The following is a 24270-nucleotide window of genomic DNA, read 5'->3' on the forward strand; positions in this document are numbered from 1 at the left end:
AATTTCAGGTTTTTTTTTTTTTCTTGTGTAGCCATCAGGTCATCAGATCAGAGTGTGACCTTGTTGCAACAAAGACGAAAAGCATGAGCTTGTCTTGTGCCTCTCGCCCGGGATATGCGAAGAATGTGACTCTGGCTCGTAGGAGTTACACAAGCGGCACATTCTGCTTTGTTGGAGATAGAACGCCCCCTCGGTTCAGCTGGTTCATTGACAAAAAGAAAGGGACAGTTGTTATTTTTGCAATCAAATAAATCATTTAAATTATGTTAAATAAATTTTAATCTTATGACTTTTTTTTCCAGTCTTCATGCATTTAAGTTATATTAAAATATAGTGCATTTTATTCTCAAATTTCCTCCATGAGCCCACTATGGCTAATTTTTAGGATTGACTATTTTCTCTGCAAACATGGTTCACCAGAGAGTTATTTTCATTGCAAATTTTAATTCAAGGCTGTCAATAAATAAATTCAACATTCCATTCAAGAGCATCCTTCAGGCATTCATTACATGTGCATCCACTACTAACTAGGTCATTCTCTTTTATCTAAACTAGCAGGGTCTGAATCCAGCCCCTCTGTTAAAGGTTCTGTTCCCACTCAAGCTGTGGAATTGCTACTAATGTTTTGTCTATTTGATGTCTTGTTTGACTGATAACACCCACGTTGCTGCTGGGTAAGATCAGAAAACCCACCACGAATGAAATCTTGAAATCTCTCATGAGTGGATTGTCCCGCTGAATTTCAGGGGAAAAGATCCAATAGTGTTGCGTTTGTGTTACTTTTATGTGATGTACTCCAGGATGTAAAAGATAAGCTCCATCACGATGGACTCGTCGCCTCTCTTGCGCCCCCTGCTGTGGATGACCGGGATGAGCGTGCTGTCCAGGGCGTTCAAGTACTGAGGAGGGAGAGGGTGCCCGTTGCTACCTGCCACGAAGCCCACCTGAAATTATCAACAAAGAAAAACAGATCGATTTAATTAGAACTGATATAATCAATTAAATACCACTCTGAATGTGTCAATCAAAAATCAACATGAATCTTATCTCTATAAAGTCAACATGTTGGAATGCATCACACTGACCTGCTGGGGGTCAAAGGTGACACGCAGCCCCAATTTGGCCATGCCGTCCTCCTTGAGGAGTTTGAGGTACGGGCACAGCGCCAAGCAAAAAGCTCTGGCGATCCGCTCCGTCAGTCGGTTGTGTTCTGGCACGTTGGCCGCCATTCCTTTCGGGGGCTCGGCTCTCTGCAGGTAGAACACCTGCACACGACATTCATTGACGTAAAATCTTAACATATTGATTTTAAAAGTAGGTCAAACACACTTCTGTCCAGTGAATAATCTTCCCGTTTTCTTTGTATTCAGATTTCTGGAACATCTTGGTACTGCTGATGGACTCCATGGATTTACCATCAATGGGGCTTATAACCCTGTGGACAACGACAAAACATGTCTCAACTGAATTCCAATTTGGATCAATAAACTCCAAGCAGCTGGAGGTGCCCGACCCTTTATTGAAGGTACACTTGGCCTCCACCCACTGCACACAAACGAGCTCCTGGCTGTCGGCTTGGTCCACGCGGCCGCAAGTGACGACGTAGTCCTTCATCTCCCGGAGCGACCTACGTAATTCTGCCATGGTCTCTGGGGTAATCTGCACCATGAGTCCATCTGGGGGAGGGAGGGGGGGGGGATGACACACACTCAAGAACACACACACGCTAATATACATTTGGCAACATTGACAGACAGTGCCAAACAGGCTGTTCAAGTGAACACACACACATTTACCATATACGAAGAAAGATGAATATTGGGGAGAAGTAGAAACAACAAAAGAGTAAAGTCGCCCTTTGTTGCGTTACCTTCTACGATGCTGGATTTGGCGAAGTAACCTGCCGTTGCTTTCAGCGCGTTACTGAATATGAAAAAACACGAGCCGGTCACTAAGTGGAGAAAAGGGACAAAAACACGAGTTTTCAACTGTGACCCCCTCAAAAAAATATTGTTGTTTGGTTACCTTTCCGCGGCTCGTTGTGAATGCTGATGGCTTGCGTCTGGTACTGGCCGTCGTCCCTTTGCACGCAGATGAGGTGAGAATCGGCCTCCTCGTTGAAGCAAGCGCCCATGGCCAGGACATGCTCGTTGCACTTGTTCATGGCCTTCATCAGCTGACGTGACAGGAAACCATGAATGAAAGAATTTCCAAAATGGCACACTGCAAATCTCCCATCTCACCTCGTTGTAGCCGCTAGTTGGGATCTTGATACAGGTTCTCTGAGCTTCCAGGTCCACCATGAGCCCTGGCACCATTGGAAGACTATAACGAAAATTCCTAAAGTCCTGCACAGGTAAAGTGGCGGGAATTTAAGGGAAATGTAATTTGTTTGAACTTTTATGTAGAATTCACATAACTCTTTCAATTTAAACTAGCTAAATCCTTACACATATTAAGAAATGTCCTAGACAGGCTATTGACTGGTATGGATGAGGCGGTGTTAAACCCTTAAATTAATGAACATATATCTGATCACAAAGGGTGAAGCAACACATGTAGACAGACAGCAGCACTCACTATTTTCTTTATATAAATAATATTATTGCGATTAATGAGTCCCTCACAGTACTTGTGAAAGTCTTCTTCATTTATATACAATATAATATTATACAATACATTTCCAAATCTGAATGTGGCACACAATTTATACTCACCACTAAAAGTCTCATGACTGTGTGGCCTATTTCCCCAAACAATGGCTTCCGAAATCGCACACTGTACAGAGGACATGGGTAAACTGCAAAGAAAAGAGAGAAAGAAGCCAACTAGGAACTTGCATATGAACCGGTGACCTCTAACCCCAAAAGAAACTAAAAGTTTGCTTAAGTCCTCATGATATAGAGACGTAGACTCACATCGGTACTCAGCACCCAAGCGCAGCATGAGACGCAGGGGGAACGTCTTGGCCCAGACCACCTCGGCCCGGTGGAGCAGCAGGCCGAAGAGGTACGGCTGGCTGGGCAGTGGTAGACCTTGAAGCGACTGACGGGTGGGACGGACGAACAAGAGGCCCGCGTGCTCGTCGCTGCCCAAGAAGCGGCTACCGGACAGCGACAGCGACAAGTGCTTTATCAACTTCCCTGTGGATGAGAAAGAGAAGATATCAAGAACGTAAACAATTCAGCGGGACACCTGACTTAAAGGTGGGCTTGTCTGGGAATTGAACCCAGGACCTCTCACACCCGAAGCGAGAATCATACCCCTAGACCAACAAGCCATATCATCACTGGTGTAACCCTACTTGTGTTAAGATCGAACAAAACCAGACCTTTGGAACCAAACTGTGTACCTAATGAAATGACCTTACCGGTAAGGCTGTCCCTGTACAGCTGGACAAAGTGGCTGAAGAGATCCCTGGGAAAGCTCTTCTCCTCAGGCAAACACTGCAGGAGCACCACCACCTCCACCTGACCCACGGCATGCATCCCCTTGGTGGTCACGCACCAACACTTCCTGTTAACGTCTGTGCCACAAGCATGGAAGTGTCAAAGGTGGAAGTCACAAACCGAAAAAAAACAACTTACAGTTGACCATCTTGACCATGGCGAGCAGGTTGGCATTGAGGACAAAAACCAGAGAGCTAGAGCGGCCGCTTTCCAGCTCTTGGATGAGCAAGGTCTCGGAGGGCCGCTCCTCCACGGTGTAATCTGAGGAGGGACCGGATTAAAGTGCTTTAAGCAGACCAAGGGCAACCCGAAGCTGTAATTATTCTGACATTGGCCTTATCTGCGGGACCTCCAGAAATATTCGCGTAGCTTTAAAATAAATTACTGTGAAATTGTTCTGTCCCCAGCCGCAAGGTCGGGCAACTTGGAATTTGAAGATAAAACTGAAGCAGGTCGAATTCATTGTTACATAAACGGTACTGGAGACAAAATATTGATGGATGATTAGTCACCTCCTTTGACCCCTGTGGAGGTGAGGATCGGCGGCAGGCCTTGCAGCGGGATGAGGTTGGACGAGCTGTTCACAAGAGTAGACATTCCCCAGCTTCGAGGAGCACTGGACTCCTGGAAGAGGAACGCAAGATTAAGAATACAGCTCAAACAACTGTGGTGTCTTTTTTTTTTTTGCGTCTCCTACATTAGCGCCCCCATGTGGTCTGGAGGCTCTCCTGAGTTGCGGCGACCCTGCCCCACTTGGCGCCGCTCGGCTCATAGATGGCGAGACCCCGTGACCTCTGACCGGCGTGGCGGGGGCGGACTCGGACTGCTTGTCGATGAGGAGTTCGTCTGCGAACCACACCCTCCTTTTCGACCTCGGTGACGTGCCTGGGAGGAAGATACCAGTTGTTGTGGGGGTGTTTTCAAAAGCCCCCCCCCCGCCGTCTCAAAAGTGACATTGGCAAAAAAAAACAAAAAAAAAACATAAGTGGCTCACTTTTAATGAGGGTTGAATGACAGGAAACACAAACCCGCCCCTCCTTGCCGTCCAGATGTGTAAGTCTGAACTTCAGGCCGGAGCAAAGTGCACAAAACACCTGACGACACACCCGTGCACATGCACACGTATATTGAATGACTTGAGAAGTGCACAAAACACCAGAAGGGACGGACGGAGGATGAGCCTCACCTTGCCACAAGCGCGACAGTGGTGCCTCCGTTTGGTAAACGTGAACTTGACGCTGCACTTCATGCACACGAGAGCCTCTGCGTCCGGGATCCAGACCGGAGCAACCTCCCCCAAGGCGTTGGATTGATCTTTGGTCAAGATGTCGACCGGATCGGACTCATTGTCAGGATGGACCGGGGAAGATGCGGAGGCTTTTGCTTCTTCTCCCGAATTGGACACAGCTTCTTTAAGATGATTCTGGAGGTCTTTGGATTCTTCCATCTCCTTCTCCTCGATCACAGAGTCCTCCTTGGAGGTTTTGAGCTTCCTCTCTTCCTGGGGCGGACTCAGAAGCAGAGGGCCTGGAGGCTCCTCAGGCATGACTTCGCTCCATGGGGTCACCATGCAGCCACCTTCCTCCACGTGGAGCATCTTGGCAGGAGGTTTTTCTTCACACGGCGTGACCATTTCATCCGAGGGGGACTTGGAGGACGGAACTTCGGATCTGATTTGCTTTGATTTGGACATATCGCCTGCATCTTTGAGCACCAGGAGATAAGGTCTGCTTAGCCAGGGCAGCTTGGTGTCACCGAGGGATGGGTTGTCTCCTTCATCTGTTTCAAGGGAAAAATGTCAAATTCAGGAAACAAGAATCCAAATGCCAGAACCTGCACAACTGAAAATCATAAACCGAGGACCACTTGTCAAATTGCATTCACGATAACAGAATACATCACGAGTAGCGCACATGGCAAAAAAAAAAAGGGGAGGGGGGGATTCATGTGCACCACCTGACAACTGCGCGTTTTTGCAGCAGTAATTAAATCCAATCAAGATGTATTAATGCCATGTTTCCAGAAAATCTAGATTAAAACACTGTATGGTAAATTGGTCATAAAAGTGTGACGCTTAAATGCTGCAGGTTGTGTGACGCATTGAGTTCACTCCGAGCTCGCCAATGCGACACTCGTCCGGAAGAGTAAGCAAACGTCAACGGGACATTGCACATTCCATTTTTATGCCTTCATTATTTTTCTGACACCCAACAAGAAGGTGGAGGGAAAAAAGCGCGTTGTGAAAAAAATGCTGCATCAGCGCTTTTCGCGCACAAAAATCATCGTCGTCGTGACGCACATGCAAAGGTAGTATGGATGGAGAGTGCACGAAAAGAAAAAAATATATACTTCTCACCTTCTGCGATGCCCCCCAAGAGGCTCTCGTTGTCGTCGTCCCGCGCGGAGAACAACTTCAACATGGTCTTGCGCTTACATCGCATACAGCAGCTGCATCTGAAATAATGATGACGGGTTGGGGGGAGGCGATGAGGAGGCAAGGAGGGGGGGTGTTGGCTCTCTACCCCCCTGTGAGCGACCCCCTCCCTGCCCCCCTTGTGTTTCTCTGCAGCTCTTCAAAAGGAGGAAACTCTCGAGGCGAATGAAGCTGTGCTGACGTCACATGTTGTGCACTCACATAAACCAGATATTTGTGGTTGGGTGTCTGTATTGTGCTGGTAGATCCTATTTTTTTTTTGTGCTAAATTAGCGAGAGCACTAGACCACTTCAAAATAGAAATAAAAAATACTGAAACAGCTTGTTTATTTGTTGTTCATTATTATTAGATTGTATGGGTGTACCTATTGTGGCTCTGCTGGTTTGAATTCTTTGATACCTCAATTGGCAGTGATGATGACAACGGCCTCTGAAAAAATGTTAATCATCTTTATACTGTTTCATAAACAAACATAAAACATTTAAAATGACTGACAATGTGGCGACAAATGAAGCTCAAATGATGTCAGCCTGCTTGGTCATCTGGAAAAAAGAAAAGTCTCTCGTTTGTGTGTGTGTGTGTGTGTGTGTGTGTGCCCATTCTGATATGGATAAGTAGAAATGAAAACGTTGGAGAGTTTTTTCTGGTTTTGGCGCAGTCGTCAGTTGGCTTCATTCTTGGACGCTTCGTCAAAGTTCTCCACCAAATCTTCACGGCAACAAGACAACACAACAAGTAAAAACATTTTTCCCCCCCTTAATCATGTGTCACTTCTGATTTAAAATGGGATGAAATATCAAAACCAGGTCTTTTATGCAATGGATACAACAACCACAAAAAACTACCTGGAACATCATCATCCTCTTCCTCGATGTCTTCTACTTTTGGAGATTTGCTGTCAAGTGCTGGAAAAAAATGAATAAAACAGATTAACATACAGTAGCCATTTTGATAGGCTGCCACAAAAAAAAAAAAACATGTTCAGATCAATTTGATAATACTAAATTGCTTCACAACCACCTTGGCGCGGGAACTGCTCAGCCAACTTCCGCAGGCTGCTCAAACTGTCGGCCCCCAGCTGGCTGAGGATCCCCGGTAACATCTCGGTTAGCTGCTTGCTCTCAGCGTGTCCCGTGACGGCGAACGTGTTGGCCGACAGCGAAGCCTGCACTTTGGGGTTGTTGAAGTGGATCACCGTCCCGTCGTCCTTGATCATGTTGACCTGAAAGGAGATCAATGACAGTCACTACCTGTTACTTATATTTCAGGAAATACGGTGATGCAGTCGGAAGTATTTACCTCTTCAATGCCGGCAATATTGTTGACAGCCAACTTCTTTAGTGAACTCTGAAGCTTTTTGTCATCTGCTGTAGCAGTTCTGTGTACCACCTTCTTCTTCCTGCGTGCTGAACCCTGAAACCATACAAAAATATTTGAGGTAGTCATTCCTCTGTAATAGAGACGTCGAGTGATTTTCCAGTCGATAACAGAAGGTTGGTCTAAGACACTTCCGAGTTCGCACTTACCTTTCCTCCTATCCGCACTTGGGCCTGAAGTTTGGCCAATTTTTCCTGATTCATCTTGTTACCTGTAGTAAGACAAATTATAGCTGAAGCCAAACGACAAATGGACGCACTATGAAAATGAAAGTCCAATTGTTAAATTGTAAAGTAATAGCACGCACGACTTGAAGCGAGCTATGATTAGCTCCATCTCAGTGTAGCGCGACGACAACAAAACAAAACATACGCAAAAGCGTCTCGTACGCGACACGGCACATATTCAAACATTGTAACGTTTAATACTGCAACCTGTACGCGTTTCCACGGAGGCATGCGGGTTTTTCTTTTTTAAAAAAGACTTAGGTAATAAGAAACGGGTTTATTAGTCACAAATGGATGTGGATTTATCTTCTTCTTTGTTGCGAAGTTATCGACGTTTGTCAACGGTGCTGCCACCGTGTGGATGATTGCGGTATCTCATCAACAAAGGCCCTCACGGAATATCATGTAAAACGTTTATTATTTTATCAACATTTTTACGGATCTTTCAATTACACCTCGATCCCAGACATTTTAATATTTTTTATTGACTCCCATCCATTGTATAGAAACACTTTTCACATTTTACAAAGGACTTGATAGTGACAACAATAGCTGCCTTAAGACAAAAGAGGACTTTACATAATAAGTGATGTGCTATCAAACATGAACATTTAATAGTGAAGCCATGAAATTACACTTATTGGACATCATATATTATATAAGAGTTAACACAGGTTACTTGATCTACATCACATACTGTTTTCCATCACTATCTTCCCACTTTCTTTCAGCCTTTCTTCCACACGGATAGCACCATGTGAAACACTTCGGTCTTGGAGTCCTCAGTCAGACTGATGTTCGTGTTTTGTACGAGCAAGCCGTCGAAGAGGCTCGCCGGTGGGTCCAACTTGGAGTGGCTGGAGCTTTGCAGAAAGCTGTGCCGCCAGCACACCGGCTCCTGGGACTTGGACCTGCAGCAGCGTTGTAACATAAGAAAGAATTTCTTCAGCACAGCCTTCCTCAGGAGGATGTAGACCCAGGGGTCAAGGATCTGGTTCCATGTGGCTATGCGCAGCACAAAAAGCAGTTTGTCGGATGCTGGGTCATAATCGTCTTTGGAGGTAAGGAAGATGATGCGGGTCTGCACAAAGTCAAACATAAAACGAACGAGAAATCAGTTTATACTATGTGTTAAATTGTATATGCAATAATAGTGGGCAAATATCAATATGTATACTTTATGAAAATATTATACAATCATTCTGGTTACATTTCTCCAATATTGTATTTAATGGTCTTAAAATTTGTGCCTCAAGAAAATAATTTCTCTGGGTCATTTTGCTTACCAGTAAAGGTCCCCAGCATACACAGGAAACCAACATGATGGCCATGAGCTGGCAGATCATCTCAACGTGGTAAGACGTTCCTCTGCTGTGATGCTTACGGTGCATGGTGGACAACAGCAGGGAGCAGCTGGTCACCGTGTTGCAAACGATAGAGAAGAGCAAAGCCAGCAAGCCTAGCAGGGAAAAGAGCAAAGGCAGGAACACATCCAACCAGTCACTGGGCTCGTCCAAATTGTAAAAGCACCAGCTCCTGGAGCTCTGCACCCTGTAGGACCTCCTCAGCACCACAGGGAGGGCAGCCACCAGAGCGGCCAGGAGCCAGATGACGGACAGCAGCTTGTTCATGTGGCGGAAGGCCAATCCGGTGGAGTGGTAAAAGGGCTTGGTGATCCCGATGCAGCGCTCGATGGCCATAGCGCTCCCCAGGAACAGCGGGCTCAGTCCGAAGAAGACCAAGGTGGCGCCGAAGAGGTTGCACACTCTGCCGTGGGGGTCGAAGGTCTCCCATTGCTTGCGCAAGCTGTAGACGTAAATCACCACCGAGCCGTTGACCAGGTGGCCCAGCAGGTCGGTGGCCACCAGGGAGGTGGCGAACACCGAGAAGGGCGCCCTGCTCTTCTGCGGCATGCGTTTGGGGGATTTGAGCAAGATGAAGAGGGCAAGGCTGTTGGACAGGATGCCGACGCTCATGGAGATGACTGAAGTAGTCACCGAACGACTCTCGGCAATGCAGGTGATGTTTGTGGGCGGGGCTTCTTTCCAACTCAGATCAGCGTTCTCTCCGGCTGACATTGTGGGCTTGGAATCTAGAAAACATCAATAATGTCCCAAACTATCAAGACTGGACAGAAATGTGAAATAATATAAAATGGAGCAGCACACCACCATAATGGATTTTAAATCAAACGTGAACTATGTACCTTTCGTTTAATCGCTTTCACTAATGGTTGCAATTATTATTTCGTAATTGCACCATTTGAGTAACTCCATTTTTCAGGGGCTCAAAAGTACTTGAACCTTTTGAACATACAAAAGGTTAATTGTCCAGGCGTGTTCTTTTGATATTTCAAAACAAATGACAGATAACCGAGTTGGCATTTGGCAACTCTTTGACTGTACAGAACATTTTAAGAAGGACATTGTTTGACTTAAAAAAAAAAAAAAAAAAAGGGGAAAACCAGAAGGTGTCATCACATTCATTCAAAGCAAGAACGCAAATGAAACAGCACCACACAAGACAACTTAAATGTTAATTGAAACTTTCACAACAGTAGTAAAGAATATTTAAGACAATGCAAGAAAGACATATGGACGGGGAAAGGAACCGCTCAGGATCCAAAGCATCCCTCAACACAAAATAAACAGGTGACTCTCACAGAAAGACAAAATGAATCATAAGGTGTGCAGAGGGTCAGATTCAACCTCAGGATTAAAAGTAAGCTAGGACAAACTCCTGAATGTTGAAACATGAAATGCATTTTCTAGAACAACAAAAAAACATTGAAAAAGATTTATTACCTGAACCTTGTTACCTCACGTCATGAAGCTTCTCCTGCCTTTGTGCTGTCTAATCAACTTTGCTCCAATCGACGTTGAGGTGGTGATGTGCTGTTTCCTTGGCTCCTGACTCCCAACTCCTGCTGCATAAAAAAAAAAAAAAAAAAAAAGCTTCAGTGCTGTCTGTCAAACATACGTGTCATCCAACGGCCTCGGCTCCTCCGAGTAATATGATGAAGCGTGACACACACCAGGCCCACACACGTTTGCAAATGTGTGTGTGTTGCTCTTTTGGATGTGAAATTGGCTCTCCACTGATAAAGAGCACTGAATCACACAAACCTGCCAAGCAACTCAAAATGAGCTTCTTGGCCGAGTTCCAATTAAGACTTCATACAGATGCAACGAAATGTTACGTTCATTCAAATGTGTTGCGCAACACCTCCACAAGCAACAGCAATAAAACTCTTTAACAAATTTAATTGAGGTGGCCCAAAAAAAAATCTGCATTTCATATTTTAGTTTGGACATATTTTTCTGTCAAATCCTTTTCCGGGTTTGACATAACGCGTTCCAAGTGTGCATGAGTCACATGTTCGAACGGAGTAGTCAAAGAAAATAAGGCGTAATGTTGGCTTCACGCTACTTTTCTGCACCTAATCACAAAAAGAACACCAACAGCAAAAGTCACAAGTATCAAACGTACTCTTCGTACTCGTCATCATTTTCTCACCATCAAGTGGGCCTAAATGGTGCCCAGTGTGTCATTATTAAGGTGCCACAAGTAGGAAAAAAACACCTTGTTCCTTGTGACTCCTTTTCAGTTTTTTAAAATTAATCAGTGGTTCACAATTTACATATCCACATTTTTTTCTGTAGCCATTTGCAAAGTAATTTACCTATTATTGTGTTCTTTCCGGAATACCCTAAAATCGACCAGATTTCCGGAAGTAACAAAACAGTAGTGCTTTGTTTGTAATTAATTTATTATTTAACACGTTGTTAGAAAATGAATGGCAACTTTACAAAAAGGAAATTAAATATTTCTAGCTGTTATGATCATTCTTGCCAGCAGATGTCAGCATGACCTTGTTATTTTAATGACTTGGTCCTCTCATAGCTGAACAAATAAAATGATGAAAAAAAATTTATGGCTATTTCATTTGTTGACATGTAGGTTTAAAATGATTTTTATTTTCTATCTCTCTGCGGATTGTGGCAACAAGATGCTACCTGGCCAGATGTCAGGAAAAAAAAATTGTTTTACAGGTTAGAGGTCACATTAACGACTGGTGGAGCTTTCTAATTACACCTGAAGGGGTGGTGCCATCTGTATGCAGGACACACGGGGCACCTTAGCATAACACCCCAGCACCGTCTTGATCCAGAGCACCTGAGATCATTCAGATTCCGCACGCAAGCTTGCTCATGTGGTGAAATTCATAAGGCGTTCTTGTAACACACGGGAACAAGCAGCAGTCAAAAGCCCCCCCCCTCCCCCCACCAATACAGGACAGTCCTGTGTATTGTAATATTTAATGATCAAAACAAAGTTTGGTCCGAGTGGGAATCTCACAAGCATCTCAAGATCCAGTCTGAATGGCACTGGAGACTTTTACTGGCGCTTTAGGATTCCAGTCCGGCTGGTAGAAATGGATATCGAGGCTCTGAGCCCAGTTGGCAAAGACCATCTTCTCTGTGATGAAGCGGTGGTGACTCCCTCGTCGGCTTTTCTCGTGAGACAGGTACATGGTGCACTCGGCGGGGCCGGACGGCTCGTAGTAGTGATACGGCACTGATGGACTGGAGGGGGATCTTCAAGATAGTGGAGGAGATCAGTTTGGTTGGAACAATTTTTTGGTGATGAGGTATTTTGTAAACACAACAAACTATCTGCTGAAAATGAGAAGATACCTGCAGTGGTCAGGTGGCACCATGCCATAAACGTTGATCCTGTCACATAGGTCCAAGGCCATGGCCATCGTGAACCAACCAGTACTCAGCCAGGTGTTGGAACTTTTCCTGAATATAAATGTTGATATTTACATCAAATCAATTACCAACTATTTTATTCATCTCACATTTACCTGTCAATGCCGGTTTCATTTTTGAAAAGTTCATCAAATGCCATCATTTGAAGTCGAGAAATGATATAAAGTTTGAGACTGGGCAGCTGCTGGTTCAATATCTTCAGATGGTTGAACACGTGGCCTCTGCCGTCGCGTTTCATGCAGTTGCTCGGTCCCCAGAAGACGAATACCGTGCCTTGGGTGGCGTTGAGCAGCTCCCGTTGTTTGCGTAGCACCCGCTGCAGGCTGGAATGCGCCACCACACGGAGAGTGGTACGCCGGCTCACGTCTCGCTCGTAGCCCACGCTGGGGGCGTCGTTCATACGGATGACGCAGTCGGCACGGTCGATTTCGGGGCCCCTCTCTCCGCCGGTGAGGTGACCCGAGCTGGTGATGAGGGCGCACGTCCCACAGTGCATCTTGAGAGTCTAGGAGCCAAACGGAATACAGTGGTTAGAAAAAGTCTACACACCCCTTTTAAATGCCAGGTTTTTATGATCATGGCTAGACAACCTTGGGATTTCTAAATTGTGGGCTAGTTTCATAAAATAATGGAGAACAAGTAAATAGAAGATGCCGGCCCACCAAGGTATCTGCGCAGCTTGGCAGATGGCCAGTCCAGCAAAGCCTTTGGGTGTGATTAAAATAAAATAGGACCAACATAAATCCCCAGTTGTCGAATGGACACATTTGTGCATCCACAATTTTTTTATCTCCTCTCTATAACACCCAAATAAAATTACAAAAATCTTCTTTCGGCCGCTCCTCATGAAGGTCAAAAACAGCTTTGCAGAGTAATGCTGGCGAAATGTGATGACTTTTCTCCACACGGGGAGCAGGTGACCTCAGATACCCCCTGAAGAAACACAGATAGCGCAACCGGATGTGCCCTGGCAAAATTTCCGCTGCTCACAAACTACAGCAGGAAGTGCTGTGAAGGAAGCAAAATGTCCAAATAAAAAAACTCCCTTAATTTGACATATTATTTACCTTGCGGTCCATGACACCTGTGTAGCCACCTAGCGTTGATACCATCCTTTGTCTCTTTCTCATGGCAGACATAGGACCTTCTTTGTGTCGGGAGGAGGATGCTAATGATTGTGGTGAGGCTGATCTGTCACCACTAGATCTCCTGTTGTACGCCACCATCAAACTGGTAACCATGGTAACAACAATAATGCTACCAACTCCTTTCCACTGCAACACAGAGACCAGACAAACACGTCATCGCTTCACAACCAAGACTCGGATGGAGGTCAGTGAAACGCAAGGGAATTAAAAATGTATATAAAAAAAAAACCTGACCAGTAAGACTGCATTGCATTGATGCACCCCATGCTGCTTCATAATCTGTATTACGAGCAGTATAATATAAAATCCTTACCAATAAGATCAAGCTAACTTCAGAGCATAGCAGAAATACACATATTTCCCCCCCTACAGGTCTAATTTATAATTACCAAGCGTATCCTCATTTTCCTCTCCCCTCGTTTGGAGCCCTCATCCTTTCTCGGGGAAAGCTGGTACGAAGCGTCGGTACTGCTTGTCACGCAGTGGGACTTGAACGCGGGACCTCAAGAGAAACAACGCTCCGGTGACGCGCCTACTCCACCCCGCCCTCTTCCCTTTCCTCATGCAAGCTTGCGCAGTCTCTCTTCTCCACCGCATGATCCTAAACACCTCCGAGTCTCGAGTGTCGCAAATGTAGAGCACACTAAATACTTTTTTTTTAGACACGGGATTATTTCGTGTGAAAAAAAAAAAATCCGAATATTAGGTCTATATTTTTAAATGAATGATAATTAATCTAGCAGTAGCTTGCAATCCAACAAAACAATAGGACTGTCTGCACAAGCAACATTTTGCAGGAAAAAAAAAAAGTCATTATGCAAGACTCCTAAAATAGAAAGTCCTTCAACTCAGATCATTCCGTTTGTTTGACACAATAATCAATACAACTCACTCCCATAAGATAAAATGAGATAGTATCTTTGGGTTCCTACGACTATTAATACATGAAAATAAATTGAATTGAACAAATGATTGCTGTGCAATTCCCTTGTATGATCTAAAAACGCTACTTGCTCGCTTTTGAAGATGTGTGGGACATCCACCACAATGGATATTGAGAAGAAGATTGTGAATTCCGCTGCTGCTCTTGGTGGAGGAGCGGGTCCATCTGCCTGTGCTATCTATTTATAGCATCAAAGCCCAATCGCATCACTTGTTGTGCAGCACAAATTCCAAAGGATACTCTTAAAAAAAAAAAATGAGGAAAGCCATCACTAGGATGCCCTTGTAGCTTCTTTGGTGTCCTCCCTGGATCTTGTGTGCCCACGGCCTTCAGAATAAGTCCTGCTGGCCGGTGTATCTTTACTCAAACACTTCTTTAAAGGGACAGTGTGTAAATGTTTTGATTTATTTCTATGTTCATTTGTTTAAAAAAAAGTATTAATTTAAATATGTAAAAAATACCATTTCACATCAATGTACATTTTTTTAGCAATGGCTAATTATATTACCTTGTACACTGTGTGTGCGTGAGCGCGCATGGATTACTGGGGGGGCGGGGGGGCGTTGGGTCCTATTTAACCTAGAACCGCCTCTGTGCACGTTGGTTTAGTGCGATCTGTTTACGATGCTCTGTAAATAAATATGACTGAGTTAACCATGACCCAGTTACTTATTTCCAATTGTCAATTTCAAATCTAAACGAAATGATACACGGATTTATGCACTCCTTTGTTTACAAAAAAAAAAGGGAGGGGGGGTCTTCCACGTAAATCTCTGCAGGCGACAGTGTTTTGCATAACTTTCTCTGCTGAGAAAAAACAAAGGAGGCGATTTTTGCTCTTTTATTCCGACATTTTCTATTTTAGTGCCAATTAGAACCGATTCTATCCAAATCTATCTGCAGAAGTAAACAACGTGAAAGGCCATCGAGGAAAGTAGTGCCGAACAAAGAAAAGACAGCTGCGGACCCTTTAAGAGCATTTTGGAATAATTCATGAAGTGGAGCTGTAAACACCGCTGAAGCAAAGCTGCGTGGCCGAAGCAAGCATCCTCCACGTTCTCGGAGCCAGGTGGCCGCGTGTTTTGTTGGACTCTCGGTGGTCAGTCCTCCACCCCCCCACTCCCGTCCTCCACCTGCATACCTCGACTCACCTCATCATATGCGGTCCCCGGGTCCAAAGCGACGACGGCGCAGCATCGGTCCCGTTTGAAGAGTGCCATGGCTCGGAAGACGGTCGTTCCATCCGTGTATTATGGTGAGCTTGCCTTTCGGAATCTTTCTTTTGTCCGGTAACATCATGACAGCTCTCGGAGGAGTCCAGTGAAGGAATGTTAGCTGCTAACAGACAAACGCTATTATAACAAGTTAGATTTTATTATAATAATAAAAAAAGATTGTCAGTGTTTCTGATAGAACACTGTTGGTTCTCTGCAAGCACATAATTTAATTGATTAATATTGATGTATTAATTGACATTTATACACGCACTCGTGCTTTTACGCACGTTGTGTGTATATTTTGAATTTGTTGCCATATTTTTTGTCGTCAAGCCTCGTCGTCGTTGACGCGTAAAGGTGATGACAGTGACATCTCGTTCTCTGGTTAATTGTTGAAGGAAGCAGCGAATTGGTTCATCAGACAACTCAATGGTGTTAGTCGGAATTTCTCACACGAGCTCAGAAGGACAATGGCAAAGGATTCGATGCGTGAGCTATTTTATATTGGAAAGTAATATTGAAAATGAAATGGTTTTAATGGTGTCACTGATGTCTTAACTTTATAGGATTGAGAATTAAGGTGGAGGTAAAGTTCCATAAAAAAGGCCACTATAATAATAATGATAATAATATTTAGCCCTAGTTGGCCATGGCCATGTGTATTTACCAATTACAGATTGTGATGTATTCTCGTCACAGGGTAAATATAAGTCTTAATAGATTTACACACAGTATAATACAGTGGCATTGTTTCACCTTTCGTTTTACTGAGACAAGTCAATTAGTAAGGTTAATTGTGCCACAGCGGTGTTCAATGCATCAAGCTAATGGAGCATTTTGTGGTGTCATGGAGTGAGCAAGTGGTAGAAATAGTAATGGCACCATCAACACTGTATTCATCCCCCTTTTTATTTGAGGATACTCTCTATGACGCTTATTTCTTTCGAGTAGTAAATGTCAATGTGGTTCTCCTGTTAATCCTTGATTTAAGGTTCCTCCGGTGGGCAATTATTGAAATGAAGATCATATCGTAATCATTCAGGGACAGGGTAGCTGACGTGATTAGATAGTTGTTCCATTCAAAACAAAAATGGAGAAGTGTTAAGTCTGGCGCGAAGTTAATTAAGAAATTTCCCGCATGGGTGGATTCCCTAAATCCTGCGTTCTCACAGCCAGCCAACATAGACGCTTAAGATGAAGTCCTGTCACACTCGTCAAACACCACTCTGGATGAAATTACACTTTCATCAAAGTCGTAATGTGACTCACCCCAAAGTAAATCCTCTTTTTTTTTTTTTTACTTTACTGTGTCTTGGCTCCAGTGCTTCAGACTATCTTAATTTAATTATCCCAATAATTGCCCATTCAACTTATCAGAGAGGATAAAGAATATATGCATTTATGTATTGTCATATTATCTGTTTTTTTGTTTCTGCTCAAATCAGTCCATTTCTTAAAGGCTTGTTTGTTAGTCTTAATGTTTTTGTTTGTTAGCATTAAGCTAAGCAAAGGCTTATGTGCTTGTTTTAAATACATGACATGTCGTTGTCATGTTAAATATTTGGTTTGACAGTAAACTTTGTCCTTTGACGATCACTGTCACTGCTGGACAAAAAGCGAGGCTTCCCAAAGAAGTTGTCAAGGTCACACGGCGGCAACAACACTTCTAGTCAAAAGCACAGAGCAGCAGGCTAGCTGTCAACGGCTGACAATCTCAGACGCTAACGCCTCTCCCGGGGGCCGAATCCCAACCCGCATCCCCGCTGCTGTTTTTTAAAGAGGCTGTCAGCAAGTCTTTTTTCCCTCCTCCCGATCTCAAAGATGATCCGGTAGGCTTAAAAAAAAAAATAGATTGCTGACTACGCTGTCCTCCAAAGATTGCTAATATTTAAAAAGATCCCAGAGGGACGCTGCTAAGTTAATTTAGAGCACAGATCCGGATGTCTTGTCTCAGCAAGGAGACAAGAACTTAAAAGATAGCACGGAAAGAAACCAAAGTGGGGAGAAAAAGGATGGAGATTATCTTGAAACAGCGTTAATATTGGAAGGAGTGGGGAAAAAAAAAAAAAGAGCCATCTGGTGCCTCTTAGCTGCGGTGATTGCATCCGAGATGGAGCCCAACGGGAACTGTGGGCGACTGGTGTGATCATTTTGTGTGAGAGTGAAATATTCCATGCACAAACTGAAGTGGTAACACTCAGCAGCTATTCGAACCACTGTAGTAAACAATTGATAATCTATATGTTTGAAAATGTGGTTAACTCTACTCATATTTTATTTCATAGGTGAGCCATGCACTTTCGACCCAAAGTTCCGAGGGCCAACTCATGACAGGTATTGATTATTCTCACAATCATCGTTTTCGGGATAAAATCTAAAACCAAGATGGCAGCATTGACTAGTTCTACCAAAAACTTGTCACAGCTCGTGACACGTGTGTCTTGATTCCAACTATTGTGTAAGCTCTCTGCCTGGTAGGGGACAAATTGATCATTTGTCATGGTGGGTTAATACAGAGCGAGGTGCAGTGCCGGCGGGGCTCTCCGCTTCACCACACAAATCAATGAGCATAAGTCAAACTGGTGCTGGGAGTTCAGCTGATGGCACATGTTGTGAAGTAGACACACACAGAAAACACACACACAAAACCACGTAGTCTGTAGGTTTAGCGCAATGCTAACAAATTAACTAATGCTAACCAATAGCATCAGTAGCATCGAAAATCCTTTTAAAAATGTGTCCAAAATTGTTGAATTCATTACACGTTGTCCTAATCCATCATATCATATATTGCTATATAACTTATGAAAAAAACACATAAATATTGTCATTTTTAAAAAAAATCTACTAGGTCATAATTTAAGGTCCATTCAAATGTGCTTTTCTTCATCCACATTTATGTAATGGTTGAGAAAATCCGAAAGATCAATACATGTGCCTTTTTTAGCATTCTCTTTGTCAAGGCAACCATTTTTGATATTCTTCTTCTTCTGGATCTTATCTAGTGCAAGTGTTCCTAATAATTTGGCTGTTGCGGGATTCCAGTGGCACAACGAAGAAGATATTTTTCTACTGAAGCAAATCTCCCAATGGTCTCCCCAGTTTATTTTTTATGATTTAGTCCTTTTCAGATGTAATATGGGATATTATCTTGGTTGGATTCAACGTCTGCAGGCTTCTCTAGGAGTCATTTGGTTTTCTTTTGTCCCTCGTCTGCAGAACATCTCGCACCACGTGTACTTTTGATGTTTTGTTGGCTGAGAGGCTTTCTCCTAATGAGAACCTTCAGAGAACATACTGTACTGCTCTTGTTTTGACGTAGACTCCCACCTGGGCTTTTAACAAAACACAATTGAAAGCAAAAAAATAAATAAAGGCGATACGAAATCTGTCACCTTTGAAGCCCCGCCCACTCCAAGTGATAACGACTGCGGCCTGCCTTCCCGCGATAAAAGAACAAAGCCGACTTGTTTTCACTCTCACTTTGTCAGCATGCTTCTGAGGTGACTTTGTATTGGCCGCCGCACGCTGCTGCGTTTGCGCTTTGTCTCGATAACAACGCGTAACTCTCTCGTTATTGCGGAGGAGCAAGGTCAGCTCGCCGTCGGCCATCTTGATCGTCCATGATGCCAAGTGGTCGTTAGCGTACACTGTACGAGCGTTGAAGGAGGGAGGTTGCCATCCGCAGCGGTTGCCATGGCAATCTAAGCACGGGCTTCCTCTTCAATTTTTTTGTCTTCAAACGTTTGAAAGAAAACGCTAATTACAGTTTTTTTCTCTTCTTGTCTGGTCTTGTCCCACTTTCACTGCTGTCTTTGTTTCCAGAACCCACATGGATGAATGAATGAAGTATTTTCTTCTCATTTTGATCTTTTTGTATCTTTGCAGAGAGCTCACTGATGTGGTCTTCTGTTTTATTTTTGTCATCGTCATCTTTGCTTACATCGTCCTGGGCCTTGTGGGTGAGTGTGTCACGCTGCTGCTGATGACATCACACGATAGTTTGGAATCACACAAAGGCTGGCTTAGTTTTTAAAAAAAAAACATATATCCCAATTTTGTGTTTTCAGCCTGGGTCAACGGCGATCTCAAGAAAGTCACCTTTCCAACCGACAGCTACGGGACGCTCTGCGGCGAGGGGAGCAATAAGTGAGTCTTCATCTCTCCCTTAGTTCTTCGAATCGCTCAGAAATGTTCTGACCTCTTGCTTTTCCTCACCCCGGCAGAAACAAAACCAAATTGTTCTACATTGACATTCTCAGTTGTCTGAGCCTTGACCTTCAGTGCCCCACCACCCAGGTGAGACCATCTGCAACCCTGGCTGATCCGAGATTGACGGGCCTTCTCATTAACACAATATGTTGCCTCCTCCAGCTCTGTGTCTCCGAATGCCCTCATCAATTTATGTTACTTCTGACTGCCGTGAAAAAAGACGACGAATGGAATTATTATAAGAAATTCTGCAAACCTGGAGTAACGAAGAGCACGGTACAAGAGTTCTTTTTTTGTCATGTCAAGAGCAACCGCACGAGTTGACTCGTTCTAGAAATATTCATAAGCTCCTGCTCTCTGAAATCACTCGGCCTGTTTGTCTTCTTTCAGCCCGTTCCTCGCCTCTTAGCCAATGAAGACTGCCCATCCGTGCTCTTGCCGAGCTCAGCGAGTAAGTCAAAGCACCAGCACGCCATGTTTTCATTTCTTCACCGTACCCCCTTTCCCCCTTCCCCAGTTCTTAATCGGTGCTTCCCTATTGTCACGAACCAATCGGAGTCATTGGAAGCCGGCGATAAAAAGATTAGCGCCGCCGACTTGAAAAACGCTAGCAGGTAAGAGCCGCTCGCTCGCACATCTTACCATTTTCGATGACCATGTTGTTCCGTCTTCTCTCAGCATTGCCATGCGTGCTAAAGATATTAGCGCGAAGGTCTTTGAGGATTTAGCCGCTTCCTGGGAATGGATCCTGACGTGAGTTGATCAAACAGAAAGAACCTCATCATTTAAACCTGTAAAATAGTTAGAAAGGGGCGGGGTCTAGGTGTACCTAATGATGTGACCAGCGAATGTCTTTGCAGTGGCATGGCAATCTCGATGGTGATCAGCTTGATCTTCCTCCTCCTCTTGCGCTTCATCGCCGGCGTGCTGCTGTGGCTCATAGTCGGCGCCATCGTCGGCGCCATCGGTTACGGTGAGTTTCGCGCCACTTCGTCCGACGCCTTTCGAATTTGATTCTCCAGCTTTGTGTGTATCGCAGGTATCGGCCACTGTTATTGGCAGTACACGAATCTTCTCGGGAAGGAAGGCGCCGACATCACCATCTCCCAGATCGGCTTCCAAGCAGACTTTCAAGTCTATCTGGAGCTCAGTCAGACGTGGTTCATTTTCAGTACGCGTTAATGAGCCAGTGGGTTCTCTCCGACCTGTGGGGGGAAGAAAAAAAGAAAACTAAATCCACATGTGGTCTTGTTTTAAAGTGATTGTGCTATCTGTGATCGAGGGCATCGTTCTACTTCTCCTGATTTTCCTGAGGGAGCGACTGCTCATCTCCATCGCGCTGCTGAAGGAAGCGAGCAAGTAAGTTGCAACGATTTTTTGACTGCTTTCACACTTAACTGGTGCCATTTTTTTTTTTTTAGGGCCGTCGCACACATCATGACGACTCTCTTCTATCCCATCTTCACTTTCTGGCTGTTATGCCTCTGCATCGGTTATGGAGTGGTGGTGGCAATGTATCCTTGAAACGTCATGGTTTGGTGGTGGGATAGAAATGGTCGAACCTGTATATGACAAGTTGCAGAAGTATTAACCCCCTTAAATTTATGACTTTATATAGCTACATTTTTTGTGTGTGTGTGCCTTAACTTGGGTTGACTTTAGGTGTTTATCAACGTCCGGAGTTGCCGTCTACAAAATTAAACCTAAAAATACCCAATGCCGCTTAGGCGACAACGCTACATGCGATCCAAAGGTTATCCTTACAATTTCCTTCTTGGAATGTATCTGGACATTTGAAATAACACACCTGTGATTGAATCTCTCAGTTTTTCAGTCAGATCAACCTTCCCGAGAATTGTAGCAACTCGCAATGTTTATTCGACTCCTACGGCGGCGAGGGCTTCTACTACAGCTACATCATGCTCTTCCAAGTTTTCAACTTGTTCACCTTCCTGTGGCTGGTTAACTTTGTCATGGCGCTCAGCCAGTGCACCCTAGCTGGAGCCTTTGCTACCTACTACTGGGCCATGACGAAGCCCAGAGACATCCCACCCTGGCCGCTCGCTGCGGCTTTTAATCGAACCTTACAGTAGGTGGCTCAATGGACACATGTTGGTTCTTCACTATTTGCAAATCACGTGTTTTATTATGTGGAACTGCAGATACCACATCGGCTCACTGGCCTTTGGTGCACTCATCCTCTCTGTGGTGCAAATGGTCCGCATAATTCTGGAATACCTGGATAAAAAACTCAAGCGTAAACTTTCCAACCGTTCCAGATTCCAACTTTGTTGGCGACTTTGTTGACGTGTGGCTTGTGTTCTTCTCAGATGGTCAGACTAGGTGCGCTCGCTTCATGATGTCCTGCCTCAAATATTGTTTCTGGTGCCTGGAACGTTTCATCAAGTTCCTCAACAAAAATGCATACATCATGGTGAGTGACGAGTCTTTTTTTTTTTGGTTGCTCAACTACCTGCAGACTTATTAGCTGTCCTTTTAACAGATAGCAATACATGGAAAAAACTTCTGCACCTCCTCCAAGAATGCTTTCTTCCTCCTGATGAGAAACGTTATTCGGTAAGCTTTTTTTCTTGAGTAGTTTCACTCAGTCTGCCAAGGGAAAATGATCATGGCGCGCATTACTCTGACTAACCACCAGAGGGCAGTGTGGTACATTCGACATTGTTTTCACATGCTTTTAGGGTGGCCGTCCTGGACAAGGTAACGGACTTCTTGCTATTCCTGGGAAAACTTCTAATTGCGGGAACTGTCGGTGAGTCCGGCAGTGCTAAATTGTCTTGAGTTTCTGTTTTTCCTCCAAATAATATTGTTTTCCTCCGTTTTCATCTGGCCCAGGCGCGCTTGCATTTTTCTTCTTCACCCGTAAAATCCCCTTCCTTAAAGGGCAGGCGCCGACCTTAAACTACTACTGGGTCCCTCTAGTGGTAAGGAATGTAAAAAAAAAAAAGATGGGCTAAATGCTTTTTGGTGTGATTATTTTTTCCTCTTGGTCTTTCAGGCGGTGATTTTGTTATCCTATTTAGTTGCACATGGCTTTTTTAGCGTCTACTCCATGTGCGTGGACACATTGTTCCTGTGCTTTTGTAAGTAGTATTTTATTTTCTGTGACATATTTAACACTAATTTAAAAACATACTACTCAATTCGTGCTGATTTTTTGTTCTGCTTTTTCCACGCCGCTCAGGCGAAGACCTGGAGAGGAATGACGGTTCCTTAGCTAAGCCCTACTTCATGTCTCCAGAGCTGTGCAAGATCCTGGGCAAAAGTAACGAGGTCGTGCAAAACGATAGGCCATCCGAATGACCGCCTTGGCTGTTATACGAAAAACAAACGACACTCACCTTCCTTCTTACCTGCTCATGGAGACGTCACAGATTTTTGAAATGCGTCTTCCGGGAGGGCTTTAAAAGACAACTCCGTTGAACTTCTCACTTTTGGATGCACGTTGTTTTTGTGTGTGTTGCATTTTCTGCCTTACTGTTTGCAAATCACATGCCGCAAGGATGATTATAAAAACAAAATGAGGATTTACACAGGGGGGCACTTTGGTCTTCTGGTGAAATGTTTTGGATTCACTTTCGCTTCTGCAGTGACCCGTGAAGTTACCGAGAAAGTCAATGCAGCCCTGTGAAAATAGCAAAAAGACAAAAAAAATGTGAACATGTCAAATATGACTGGAAAAAAATAACTTCATTATATAAAAACACTGGTTAACAATATAAAACTTGTTGCCAAGATTAAAAAAAAAATCCATTTGCCTATTTTGGGGGGTAAGGGAATAAGATTTTATAGTTTTTTTTTTTCATGGAAACATTTTACCTTTTGAGAGAAATAAATGTATTTTCCCCTTGTAATAATGACGATAGCAAATGTAGAAGAAGCTACGGTTGTAACATGGTTGACCTTTATCCTCTTGACATGTCTAGCATGATTCCTTTAATGGCTCCTGATGTTTGCCATTTTGGTTGCTTTCTTCCACCACATCTAAACAAAAAAAGTTGTGTATTATATAGCAAGTCGTGACATCATCGCACACGTCCATGACGCTCATATATTAACCGTACTGTAAACCAGACTTGGTGGGAGGTCAAGACTCAAAGGAGGGAGGGCTCGATGATGTTTTTATGTGCCTAGTTGTTCGGGGGTGTTGAAATTGTTCTTCTGTGGTTTTAGCGCTAATACCAGAAACTTTTAGAGATACAGTTTGTAAAAGGATGTCAAAGCCATTTTGGGTATTTTTTTTTTCTTCAATTGTTCAGATGTAGTGCTGTTTTAATACTAAGTCTAATCGACACGTGTCTGAAGGTTATTCCGTCTTCTTTTGCATAGAGGACTTTTTGTAATCAATGAAATCCAATGACAATGTTGAGTCCTTTTAAATAAAATGGAATGATTTTAATGTGCTGTGAAGTGGTTACTTGACGGCCAACAACAAGAAATGTGGGCCGTCTCCGAGGCGGTCTCAT

General features: G+C 44.0%; 5 protein-coding genes, 1 long non-coding RNA gene and 1 other non-coding gene across 12 annotated transcripts; 2 read left to right on the forward strand and 5 right to left on the reverse strand.

Annotated features, from left to right (window-relative positions):
• Positions 1-424: 424 nt before the first annotated feature.
• zfyve9b (zinc finger, FYVE domain containing 9b) lies at positions 425-6526 on the reverse strand. Of its 2 annotated transcripts, XM_088394531.1 has the most exons (18): positions 6380-6526; positions 6249-6313; positions 5806-5903; positions 4636-5228; positions 4444-4543; positions 4147-4334; positions 3962-4073; positions 3588-3710; positions 3371-3526; positions 2919-3143; positions 2718-2800; positions 2244-2348; positions 2026-2176; positions 1871-1951; positions 1514-1676; positions 1330-1435; positions 1086-1265; positions 425-944 (listed from the first exon to the last, which is right to left on the reverse strand). In XM_088394531.1, exons 3-18 carry the CDS (start codon positions 5888-5890, stop codon positions 783-785), a joined length of 2613 nt encoding a protein of 870 aa, XP_088250657.1. In that variant the 5' UTR covers positions 5891-5903; positions 6249-6313; positions 6380-6526; the 3' UTR covers positions 425-782. The 2 variants fall into 2 exon arrangements, with proteins under 2 accessions (XP_088250657.1, XP_088250656.1); XM_088394530.1 differs by having other exon boundaries at positions 6249-6396.
• Positions 3209-3280, reverse strand: trnap-cgg (transfer RNA proline (anticodon CGG)). The gene has a single exon. It is a non-coding gene; the product is annotated as a tRNA-Pro (tRNA).
• Positions 6320-7849, reverse strand: btf3l4 (basic transcription factor 3 like 4). 2 transcript variants are annotated; one of them, XM_088394553.1, is made up of 6 exons: positions 7696-7849; positions 7411-7472; positions 7184-7297; positions 6905-7106; positions 6730-6789; positions 6320-6592 (listed from the first exon to the last, which is right to left on the reverse strand). In XM_088394553.1, the coding sequence occupies exons 2-6, from the start codon at positions 7462-7464 to the stop codon at positions 6546-6548; spliced, it is 477 nt and encodes a 158-aa protein (XP_088250679.1). In that variant the 5' UTR covers positions 7465-7472; positions 7696-7849; the 3' UTR covers positions 6320-6545. The 2 variants fall into 2 exon arrangements, with proteins under 2 accessions (XP_088250679.1, XP_088250680.1); XM_088394554.1 differs by lacking the exon at positions 7696-7849 and adding an exon at positions 7569-7635.
• Positions 7196-11485, forward strand: LOC148388684 (uncharacterized). Its single transcript, XR_015862189.1, has 3 exons — positions 7196-7377; positions 8220-8549; positions 8778-11485. It is a non-coding gene; the product is annotated as an uncharacterized LOC148388684 (long non-coding RNA).
• ptgfr (prostaglandin F receptor (FP)) lies at positions 7983-10408 on the reverse strand. Its single transcript, XM_088394535.1, has 3 exons — positions 10293-10408; positions 8775-9580; positions 7983-8569 (listed from the first exon to the last, which is right to left on the reverse strand). Exons 2-3 carry the CDS (start codon positions 9564-9566, stop codon positions 8216-8218), a joined length of 1146 nt encoding a protein of 381 aa, XP_088250661.1. The 5' UTR covers positions 9567-9580; positions 10293-10408; the 3' UTR covers positions 7983-8215.
• LOC148388686 (alpha-N-acetylgalactosaminide alpha-2,6-sialyltransferase 5-like) lies at positions 10287-23443 on the reverse strand. 3 transcript variants are annotated; one of them, XM_088394541.1, is made up of 7 exons: positions 20613-23443; positions 20426-20531; positions 15506-15689; positions 13331-13537; positions 12359-12768; positions 12186-12293; positions 11792-12086 (listed from the first exon to the last, which is right to left on the reverse strand). In XM_088394541.1, the coding sequence occupies exons 3-7, from the start codon at positions 15572-15574 to the stop codon at positions 11855-11857; spliced, it is 1026 nt and encodes a 341-aa protein (XP_088250667.1). In that variant the 5' UTR covers positions 15575-15689; positions 20426-20531; positions 20613-23443; the 3' UTR covers positions 11792-11854. The 3 variants fall into 3 exon arrangements, with proteins under 3 accessions (XP_088250668.1, XP_088250667.1, XP_088250669.1); XM_088394542.1 differs by lacking the exons at positions 20426-20531; positions 20613-23443 and adding an exon at positions 10287-10414 and having other exon boundaries at positions 11848-12086; positions 15506-15860; XM_088394543.1 differs by lacking the exons at positions 15506-15689; positions 20426-20531; positions 20613-23443 and adding an exon at positions 13801-13964.
• Positions 15317-24203, forward strand: LOC148388687 (choline transporter-like protein 5-B). 2 transcript variants are annotated; one of them, XM_088394533.1, is made up of 22 exons: positions 15317-15609; positions 17857-17905; positions 19460-19533; positions 19642-19720; positions 19798-19870; positions 19946-20059; positions 20174-20234; positions 20301-20397; positions 20462-20536; positions 20644-20756; positions 20823-20954; positions 21043-21142; positions 21205-21297; positions 21446-21536; positions 21610-21872; positions 21946-22040; positions 22114-22217; positions 22287-22360; positions 22486-22556; positions 22640-22728; positions 22803-22887; positions 22989-24203. In XM_088394533.1, the coding sequence occupies exons 1-22, from the start codon at positions 15573-15575 to the stop codon at positions 23105-23107; spliced, it is 2088 nt and encodes a 695-aa protein (XP_088250659.1). In that variant the 5' UTR covers positions 15317-15572; the 3' UTR covers positions 23108-24203. The 2 variants fall into 2 exon arrangements, with proteins under 2 accessions (XP_088250659.1, XP_088250660.1); XM_088394534.1 differs by lacking the exon at positions 15317-15609 and adding an exon at positions 15976-16060.
• Positions 24204-24270: the final 67 nt, after the last annotated feature.

This window comes from Syngnathus floridae, chromosome 13 (genome assembly GCF_059516105.1).
Source record: "Syngnathus floridae isolate MCC-2025c chromosome 13, RoL_Sflo_1.0, whole genome shotgun sequence".
Taxonomy (NCBI): domain Eukaryota; kingdom Metazoa; phylum Chordata; class Actinopteri; order Syngnathiformes; family Syngnathidae; genus Syngnathus; species Syngnathus floridae.

Excerpts from the sequence above, each read along its gene's own strand:
- zfyve9b (XM_088394531.1), bottom strand. The coding sequence starts at position 5,890 with ATGCGATGTAAGCGCAAGACCATGTTGAAGTTGTTCTCCGCGCGGGAC. Across the intron at positions 1,952-2,025 it reads TCACAACGAGCCGCGGAAAG|TGACCGGCTCGTGTTTTTTC; the intron begins GTAACCAAACAA and ends TTCTCCACTTAG. Across the intron at positions 1,436-1,513 it reads AAGTGTACCTTCAATAAAGG|GGTTATAAGCCCCATTGATG; the intron begins GTCGGGCACCTC and ends CGTTGTCCACAG.
- btf3l4 (XM_088394553.1), bottom strand. The coding sequence starts at position 7,464 with ATGAATCAGGAAAAATTGGCCAAACTTCAGGCCCAAGTGCGGATAGGA. Across the intron at positions 7,298-7,410 it reads AAGTGCGGATAGGAGGAAAG|GGTTCAGCACGCAGGAAGAA; the intron begins GTAAGTGCGAAC and ends GTATGGTTTCAG. Across the intron at positions 7,107-7,183 it reads ATATTGCCGGCATTGAAGAG|GTCAACATGATCAAGGACGA; the intron begins GTAAATACTTCC and ends ATCTCCTTTCAG.
- ptgfr (XM_088394535.1), bottom strand. The coding sequence starts at position 9,566 with ATGTCAGCCGGAGAGAACGCTGATCTGAGTTGGAAAGAAGCCCCGCCC. Across the intron at positions 8,570-8,774 it reads TATGCTGGGGACCTTTACTG|ACCCGCATCATCTTCCTTAC; the intron begins GTAAGCAAAATG and ends GACTTTGTGCAG.
- LOC148388687 (XM_088394533.1), top strand. The coding sequence starts at position 15,573 with ATGGCTCGGAAGACGGTCGTTCCATCCGTGTATTATG. Across the intron at positions 15,610-17,856 it reads CGTTCCATCCGTGTATTATG|GTGAGCCATGCACTTTCGAC; the intron begins GTGAGCTTGCCT and ends TTTATTTCATAG. Across the intron at positions 22,729-22,802 it reads ACTACTGGGTCCCTCTAGTG|GCGGTGATTTTGTTATCCTA; the intron begins GTAAGGAATGTA and ends TTGGTCTTTCAG.
- LOC148388686 (XM_088394542.1), bottom strand. The coding sequence starts at position 15,574 with ATGGCACTCTTCAAACGGGACCGATGCTGCGCCGTCGTCGCTTTGGAC. Across the intron at positions 13,538-15,505 it reads CGGGGACCGCATATGATGAG|TGGAAAGGAGTTGGTAGCAT; the intron begins GTGAGTCGAGGT and ends TCTGTGTTGCAG. Across the intron at positions 12,294-12,358 it reads AATGAAACCGGCATTGACAG|GAAAAGTTCCAACACCTGGC; the intron begins GTAAATGTGAGA and ends ATTTATATTCAG.